At 46.6% G+C, this 8,940-nt stretch overlaps 1 protein-coding gene across 1 annotated transcript; it reads right to left on the bottom strand.

Annotated features, from left to right (window-relative positions):
• Positions 1–838: 838 nt before the first annotated feature.
• LOC110307043 (serine protease inhibitor A3K) lies at positions 839–8,179 on the bottom strand. The gene is made up of 5 exons (XM_021179254.3): positions 8,064–8,179; positions 5,422–6,078; positions 3,370–3,643; positions 2,304–2,457; positions 839–1,347 (listed from the first exon to the last, which is right to left on the bottom strand). Exons 2-5 carry the CDS (start codon positions 6,059–6,061, stop codon positions 1,159–1,161), a joined length of 1,257 nt encoding a protein of 418 aa, XP_021034913.1. The 5' UTR covers positions 6,062–6,078; positions 8,064–8,179; the 3' UTR covers positions 839–1,158.
• Between the last annotated feature and the right edge of the window lie 761 nt (positions 8,180–8,940).

Genomic DNA, 8,940 nt, shown 5'->3' with positions numbered 1-8,940 from the left:
GCCCAAAATATTCTCTCTGGTTATCTGAGCACCTTCTCATTCTCCTGGTATCCATCTCAGCAGAGATGTCACCTGATCCATGGACCATTTGGTTCTTCTCTCAGAAGTATCAGAGCTCTATTTTATCAACCACCTGCCCTCCATAGTGACACCTTATGAATAGGCTCACAACTTGGAGGAGACTGTTCCTTTGTCATAAGGACACTTGGAAGAGCATCCCACAAGCCAAAATATATACTTGAGTGATAATGGGGGAAATAACTAAGTTTTCCTCTGCCTCAGTTTCCTCTTCCATAGAAGGGATTGTTAATAGTATATATGTCAGAGAGCCATAAAAGGAGTCACAGAATGCATGACAATGTCTACTACTATGTTGTCACTAGAGGTAACCCCTTCCAACAGGAGCTGAGAGAACACTGCCTGGGCACTTTCTGTTCAGGTAATGTTTATTGATCCTTTCCTCCTGTCTCCTATTTTGGTTGGTGGTTTTCATCTTTTATGTGAGGTTGGTCAGCTGGGATCTTAGAGAGAGGCTGAGGTGGAGTCCCAGGGGAAGAGGAGCTTGTCTGACCCTCAGTCCCATGCAGGTGTAGGAGTTTGGGTTCTGACTGTGCCAGATATAGGCAGGCTCAGGGGACCCTACATGGGGCACTGAGTGGCAAAGCCTGCAGAGGGAAAGAAAGCATAACCTTGGGAAAGCATGACACCAGGCCTTCTCAGATGCTGGAATGACATTCAGGGCAACAGGTTTCCTTCTCATTCCTGGGCTTGATTCTCAAGGGTTAGCCCAGAGGCCAGCATGGTCCCATCAAGACTGTGTAAGCAGATGTGCTCAAAGTCAGTATTGGAACTCTGTGTATTTGCCAATGCCTAGGTTTGCGGTACAGATATATAAAGAGGACTCACCAGGGAAAAAGAATAAAGGCAGATTCCAGGTTCAGAAATATGCACAGATGCTCCCAAGAGGCCTGAGAGCCTGACACTGAGAGTCCAAAGTCTTATGTGCATGTTGGATCACAGAGATAGTCAATGTAGCTGTCTAAGCCAACTTTGCAACAGCCAATCAGAGCTTGAATGACAGGATGTATATAGAGATCCACATGCAGACTCTGTCCCAGAGCCCTGGGCAGAATCATGAGAACTTGGGGAGCTTTAGGTCTACTTGGGGTTAGTGACTTTGGCCATAAAGAGGATACTCTGAGAACCTGTCTGATAGATAACCAACAGGAATGGCCTGTTGAAAGACACTGCTGGTAATATGGCCTTACGAATGCCACCAATAACCCCTGTGGCAGCAGCTGCTTCTGTGCCTGTCTCAGCTACATCCAGCACAGCCTTGTGGACCACCTGTGGGGAAAGAAACACATCACTCAGTAGAGACCAGGGAGGGAAGGAAAGAGGTCTGGAGCAGGCAGTAAGTGCTGGCCTCATCTGCTGGGGAATTTCTTTGTTTCTTTCCTGGGCTCTAATCCTGCATTTCCCAAGTCTCTGCTCAGGGTGTGAGATGAAGCATGGCTTGGGTCTGCTCAGTGTCTGAATCTGTGCTGTCCTGAAATCACTACAATAGGAGGACAGGAGCAGGCAGTGGCAGGAGTTTCTTCATATGCAGCCTCCCAACTTCGTCAGAGGGAACAGCCAGGGTGCTGTCAGCCAGTGCCAGATTCATCATCCCTCCTGCTCCAGCCTCCTTGTGATATGCAACAGCAATGTGCAACCCATGGTTTCACATTTCCAAAATACCATGTCCTGCTGGGACTGATCTGTACCCAGAGCTCTGAGTGGGCGCTGGACACAACATTGGTTACAGCCAGGCTGTGCACCTAAGACTGTAGTATAGGGGTCTAAAGCATCTTCTTTCACGGTCTTGGAGTTTTCCTCAAAACTGCCATGACTCCTTGTCATTAGTTTTACTATTAATAATCTGAGTGCTGGTCAAGAAGTACTGTCCCAGCACTGTAGTATAGGAGGTAAAGTATGGAAGTGGTTTGGCCTACAGTGTATTTTGGGTGCCAATGAATTGAATTGTGGGTGCCCGTGTAGTGTAGTGTAGGTGCCCCTGCAGTGTACTGTATGTTGCACTGCAGTGCAGCACATGTTGGTATCCATGTTTCTATGGAGCAACTCTAGGCCCTTTCCCACTATGGGCTCCTAGGTGAGCTTATGTACAGGGGTAGAGGATGAACATTTGTTAAGGAAACTCAGAAATGTGGGATTCTCACACATGCACCATCCTCACAGCCCACATACCCTCCACCATCTACTTTCAGGACCCAAGGCGAAGCATCCTGTGCTTCTTGTCTTACCTGAGACACACTCAGTTGCTTGGCTTCTGTGATCCCAGATAGGTCAGCTTGTTCGGTGAAGACTTTCTCAATCCCCATTTCTGGAAGGACATCCTCCTCCAGCCTGTAGCTACTAGAGATGGAGAACTTGGGCAGGTTTAGCTCCTCTATTTGGCTGAGAATAAAAAAGAGCAAGGTAAGAGTCCATGGACTTTGTGACCCCCCTCAATCCATCATGTCCCTGGATCTCCTCACCACGCAGCCATCTCCCTGGAGAAAATCCTCTTTCCATCCATGCCTAGTCGACTTGACTTTGCTCTTTCTAATGTATTAATCATCTATCAGGGCCAGAGAGTGATTACAGTGGACAGGCAACCTGACTTGGTCCTAGCTGTCCTGGGACGTAGAATGCTTTCCTCCTACATCCTCAGTACAATTCTCCCCTAGCATGGCAATTCTAAAACATCTTCTAATGAGCCTTCTATTTAAAATTGCACACTGTATCAGATTCCAGCTATTCTAATCTTTGGATACTCCCCTTCTTAACTTCACCCTTTCTCATATTTTAACCTACTTGATGACGGTTAATTTAATTTCATTACCACACTCTTTCTTCCTCAATGCTAAGAGGAGCCCAAAGAGTACATTTGTGCTTCAGTCTCTGATATACATTCAGAGTCTACATCAGATGATATATAGTAGGACTTCAAGTCTTATCCTATGTATGGTTAATAATGGCTATTGAGGGATGAGAAGGCAGAGATGATTCTCAGAGCTCATCTGTCAATCACAATTCACTCTGCCTTACAACTCATTCTATATTCTGTGTAACTTACAGCCAGTTAGAGGGAGAAAAACCACAGTTCTTTGTTCTAGCTGATCCCATCTTGTGAAAAACAAAATTGACAGCAATTCATGGCCCAAAATACGTAATCAACAGAAAGAAATTCAAATAAATTCTATCTGTTCCCCGGGGATTGCCCACCATTACAAAGGATACTAGTGAGTCTCTGAGGTACAGGGACACTGGCCACTATGTAACAGCGGGACAGGTGTCCCAGCTGTTTTGGGTCCTGTGGACCTGCACCTGGGAATCAAAGTTTTCCTCCATTTCCTCAGGGTCTCTGGTTGTAAGCTGTCCTCCACCTGCTGCATCCTGCCCTGGTCAGGGAGGATGAGCAGGGCGCTGGCCTTTCCTGTGTACTTCAGTTCCACCACAGAGCAGGACAGCTCCTCATCACGGAAGTGGCGTGTGGTCAGTAACTTCATTTTCATCATGGGAACTGTCACAGATCTCTTCTCATCCAAGTAGAACTCAGACTCAAATGTGTCCTGAGGGTCAAAGGATATCTCCCATTTGCCTAAAGATGAGGCAAATGATCATATTTTAAACACAAGACAAACACTTCACCTCCTCCCCATTTATGCTCAGCTTTGGAGTTATGACAGCAGTCCATCATCTTCATTCACTCAGGTTGTCCCTTCATGTAGCATATGATGAATTTGATAAAGCTTGGTAGTTGACCAATCTGCTAGCTCTGGGCATTGTGTCCAGGTGGGGTCTAGAAAGGGAACTTCAAAATCACAGCCTGGCTATTTGAGCTCCTGACACTGTCAGGGATCTGGGGTGGAGAGTGTAAGAGAGACAAGAGTGAAAGTGGTGAGACTGGAGACAGGGGAGAGTTGAGGCTCTCATCTTTCTCAGGAGAACCAATGTCTTGTGGGACAGGATTCAGGGGAAACAAGAGCACAGACTGTTCTCCAAAATCATGAGTCGTTCATAATTCATAGATTGTGGCCTAATACATGGGAAATGAGTCCTCATTTCACACATTGGCATGACAGTCTCTTCAAATCACAGACACCACTCAGGCTTATCCCAGAAATCTAGTTTCTGTCCCCACTACCAATGAACATTATGGGACTCAATAGTGAAACAATTCCTTCCTCTTAGCATCTTACAGCCCAGGCATACATCCCACCTCACAGCAAGCAGCACTTGAGTTTGGGTCTGGGGAGAGTTGAAAGAATCGTGTCCTGTGGTCTAACGCTTCAAGCTTTCACTCAGCTTCTACCATTACCAGGTCACAGCAGTTCTGGGGAATCCTGCTCTCTTGATATTCTGTCCTCCTGTATTCTGTCATCCTGTGCTCTCATCTCCTGTCCTATTTTTCTCTCCATTGTCATCTTCATTTTCTGCCTGTAGCCCAGACCTGCCCTAACTCTACCCTGGATTAACTTTGATTAGCTCCAGACACCATAAGGTTTGGTTATATCATCACTTCGGTCAGGCACCAATTTCAGGGCTGTCCCCTTTCTCCCTGTCTCTATCAGGGAGGATTGGTGGGCATTGGATTTCTAGATTTCCCCCCAGTACCATCACCTAAAATATCTCCAACTGAGTCTCCATCTCTCTTGCATCCAAGTCTCATCAGACTCCTTGAACCAGGAATGTCTCTTGGCTAAATGGCTAGTTATTTTACAAAGGCAAAATTCTACAAAGCAGTCAGATTCTAAACACAGAACGCTGCCTGGCTGACACTTCCCCATCTCTAATTGCTCTTACTGAGTCCTTGCTTCTCCATGCACAGCAACAGTTTAGTACAGAAAATCGTCAGAGGAGAAGTACTGCACCAAACCTGCCCACAGGGCTCTTCACTACTTCCATGTCCCAATTACCATCTCTGAGCTAGTTATGATCAAGAAATTCCTAGTCCACTTGAACCCACCTAGAGACAGAGGCTCTCCAGCATTTATGGACTTCTGCTATAGGAACATGTTAAAAATGCCTGCAATGGGAATCTGGGGGGGAACCTGTCTCTGCAGGGAGTAGCCATAGCTTCTGACCAGCAGGTAGGATTGGACATGTGAGGTAAGATATTCTGCTTGTAAGTGAGGTTAAGTCGTAGCCAATAAGCAGCCCTTGTAGACTGAGAGCTCAGGACTTCTCTTGAGTATGTACCAGGAAACACAACTGTTGTCTAGAGATAGCTTAGAAGAGGAGACTGGTGAGTGACAAGAAGCTAGGCACCCACATGCCCAAGGCTTTGGGCACCTTCTTTCCTGTGATCCTCTGATAGCACAGGTACCCAGCTAAGCTCCTCTCCCTCTCCCACTCCTGATCAGGGACCTCTCTCACCTTTAAAGTAGATGTAATTCACCAGCACCATCAGTGTATCCGTATCCAGTTCTGAGATCAGTTCCTTGATCATCCCCTGGGTCTGATTGCTCACATAGTCATTGATGAGCTTTTTGGCCTCAGTAGGCTGCTGGAAGTCTGCTGTGAAGGCCTCAGCCTGGTACAGAGACCTTGTCTTCTCATGGAATTCTGCCAGGATCTGCAGGTCCTTTTCAAGAAACATAGCATTGCCTATGTTTATCTGATCCTGGTCCTCTGGTTCGCTGAGCCTCTGTAGGAGGTGCCCAAAGCCCTGGTGAATGTCTGCTTCAGAGGTCTCTGTGAGATTGAACTTGAGACCTTCTAGAATCTCTTCCAGGGTGTTGCCCTTTGCTCCCAGGGACACGAGGGCCAAGGTAGCTGAGATGCTAAGTGGGGAGAAGACAATATTTTTATCTGGATTTTTCAAAGCCAACTTCTTGTACAGGCTGAAGGCAAAGTTAGTGTTGACGAAGGCCAATGTGAGACTGTCATCTTGTGTCCCATTGTCTTGGTGTTCATGGAATGCAATATCCATTTCCTTTGTGCCATCTGGGAAGCATAGGACAGCAGGACAGATCCCAGCCATTAAGATCATCCCCATAGCTACAATGAAGGCCATCTTTTCTGTTCTCCAGGCTGAAAAGAAATCATCCTTTGAGTCTGGGAAGACCTTATGGAGCTCTGAGTATCTAATAGTTTTCCCACCCTGGCTGGCATTGTGCTCTGCTCTGTTGCCCTTCCTGACTCTGTGACTGCCCACAGTAGGTAATATAGCCTCTCAGATGCAGTACTCCATCCTAAGCTCCCTACTTCCAGGTAGGAAGTGCTGTCACAGAAGCCAATTTTCATAGTTGGGAACCAAGATCCAGAGATTTGAAGGGACATGTTAGGGTCACAAGAAAAATCAGAATAGTAGTGGGGGATGGGTGTAAGCCCTGTCTGCACTTTGCACTTTTGTCACCTCCAGCTGCCCCCTCCTTAGGCTGAACTCTGTTACCTTTGAGCAGTTTTTATCACAGGTCCTATCTTAACCCTTTGATGACAAGTCTGTGAAATCTTAAGGCCCCTGAGTTCATTTGGTGCATGGAGCTAGGTGTTGGGAGTGTTAGTTGTAAGGCAGTGTGAGAAATATCTGGTGCAGTGCAGAAATCCTTAACCCATGGAACCAGCAGTGGAAGGACACACAGGGGAATGTTCTGTCAGCCCTGCCAGGGAATAGCATGGTGCTTTGTACCTCAGGAGGCTTGAAAGTCCTCCTGGCAGGAAGAAGAAAGAGTATCAGTATCAGTCTCTGATATCTGCACCAAATTTCATGTTGGCTGTGTGATAGCAAGCAAATGGGTGGACCTCTCTGTGCAACTCAGCCAGGGGACCAGGTTACATTATTGTTAAGTAGCTGGCTTGTTGTTGGCATTGGGGGATCATGGTTGGGAATGTCTAGCGGTCCATCCCCTCTATATATTACCAGCACAAGGGCCACAGGCTTCTTAATGGACTATAGTTGAAAGCTTGCAATCATGGCTATCTACCTTTGGCCTCTGATCGTTTATTCAGCTATAAAGTTGAAAGAAGCTGGTAAAGGAATGGGAGACAGTCGAAGGAGTGGAGAGAAGAGAGAGCGAAGAGGGGAGATGAGAAAAGAGGGAGGGAAAAAGGAGAGAGGAGAATGAGTAGAGGAGAGAAGAGGAGTAGCAAGGAGAGGGGAGAGAAGAGAGAGGATGGAGGAGAGAGGACTGGGGAGAGAGGAGAGCTCAGAGAGTAGAAGTTTGGAGAACGGAAGGAGATAGAAATGGGAAAAAGGGTGCAAGGAGATAGGAAGAGGGAAGAGAGGGGAGTAGGAAGAGGGACAGGGAGAAAAATCAGGATGAAGTGAAGGGAATTAGGCTGGGAGAGAAGACAAGAGGAACACACAGGGAGCTGGAGAAAGCAGAGAAGGATGTGTTGGCACTAAACCACTAGTCCCCATTGCTGTGACATTGCTACAGAGGATCCCAGAACCTCAACAACTTGGCTGCCTTTACTCTGTGCTTTACTTTCAGACGGATGCAACCGTTTCTCTGGAAATGTATTTTCAACAGTATTTTGTGCCAAAATTATTTCCAGACAAAAGAGGTTGCTCAGTTGGTATGACAAGAGTCATGGCTCAGTGACTGCGACTTCTTTGCTTCCCTAGTTAAGGATGAAACCTGTCTGCTTGGCCAGGGGATCTGGGATCTAAGAAGGAAGTGGGGTCACAACACACCCCCAGGCATCGCCTCTGTGATGTGAGCAAGACAGAACTGTCGCGTCATCCAGAGTGACTGTGCACCAGTCCTGTCTCACCCTAGCTATGACAGCAACATGCTTTGCAAATTCTTAAAACTTCATCCCAGTAGAGTCAGAGGAGCAGCCTCCATTTACTGTCCATGAGCAGAGACCACAGCAGTTGCATCTTCAATTTGCAAGTGAAACAGACCAGAGAGAAGATTCTGTGAACCCCAGAAATGTTCCCTTATTGTAGACCAGTATCTCATCCAAAGCCCTTGCCTCAGCCATACACATGTTGTAGGCCATAGCTAGTACCACACAGTCCTGGGACAGTGCCTTTTCTGTCCCTGGAGTCAAGGAATCCCAAGCATTACCTGCAGATGATACCAGCCAGATAACAGCCTCTGTGATAGCTGACTCCTGATGTTCAGGGTTGCGGTTTGCCTGGCATCTCCTCAGTGAACAGTGATGTCTATTTATTCCTCCCTAGGACTCCTCCCTCCTCTTAGGAAATGTTGGCATGGACAAGATGTGTTCTGTGTTCGGTTTACAATTCATCAGACAAGAAGATTCCTGGTAATATGGATTTGTAGTCTCTATCAGAACTGCCTCCTGATGGGGCAATTCCCAACTCTTCTCTGTGCCAATTGAATCTCCTGGGTATGTATTCTGTTTATCAAATGTTTCAAAGACAATGTGGAAAGGGGAAGAAGTCAGAAGCAAAACCAGAATGCATGATCTCTACCCTACTGTACTGGCTAGTTTTGTGTCAACTTGACACAGCTGGAGTTATCACAGGGAAAGGAGCTTCAGTTGAGGAAATGCCTCAATGAGATCCAACTCTAAGGCATTTTCTCAATTAGTGATCAAGTGGGAAAGGCCCCTTGTGGGTGGGACCATCTCTGGGCTGGCAGTTTTGGGTTCTATAAGAGTGCAAGCTGAGCAAGCCTGGGAAGCAAGCCAGTGTAGAAAATCCCTCCATGGCCTCTGCATCAGCTCCTGTTTTCTGACCTGCTTGAGTTCCAGTCCTGACTTCCTTTGGTGATGAACAGCAGTATGGAAGTGTAAGCCGAATAAACCCTTTCCTTGCCAACTTGCTTCTTGGTCATGATGTTTGTACAGGAATAGAAACGCTGACCAAAACACCTACTTTTCACCAGGGAGGGCTGCAGCTTTATAGTCTAAGTCATTTAAAAATGAACACTGAATACTAACTAAAAAAAAAAATCAGTAGCCCTCATTTATATAAAT

This window comes from Mus caroli, unplaced genomic scaffold (genome assembly GCF_978045245.1).
Source record: "Mus caroli unplaced genomic scaffold, Mus_caroli_1 scaffold_14, whole genome shotgun sequence".
Taxonomy (NCBI): domain Eukaryota; kingdom Metazoa; phylum Chordata; class Mammalia; order Rodentia; family Muridae; genus Mus; species Mus caroli.
This window is presented reverse-complemented; position numbering and strand designations above follow the sequence as displayed.

What these genes read in the sequence shown, in the direction of transcription:
- LOC110307043 (XM_021179254.3), bottom strand. Translation starts at nt 6,061, where the DNA reads ATGGCCTTCATTGTAGCTATGGGGATGATCTTAATGGCTGGGATCTGT. An exon ending in AGGAAAACTTTGATTCCCAG is followed by an intron (nt 2,458 to 3,369) that starts GTGCAGGTCCAC and finishes TTTTATTCTCAG; the next exon opens with CCAAATAGAGGAGCTAAACC. An exon ending in AGCAACTGAGTGTGTCTCAG is followed by an intron (nt 1,348 to 2,303) that starts GTAAGACAAGAA and finishes CTTTCCCCACAG; the next exon opens with GTGGTCCACAAGGCTGTGCT.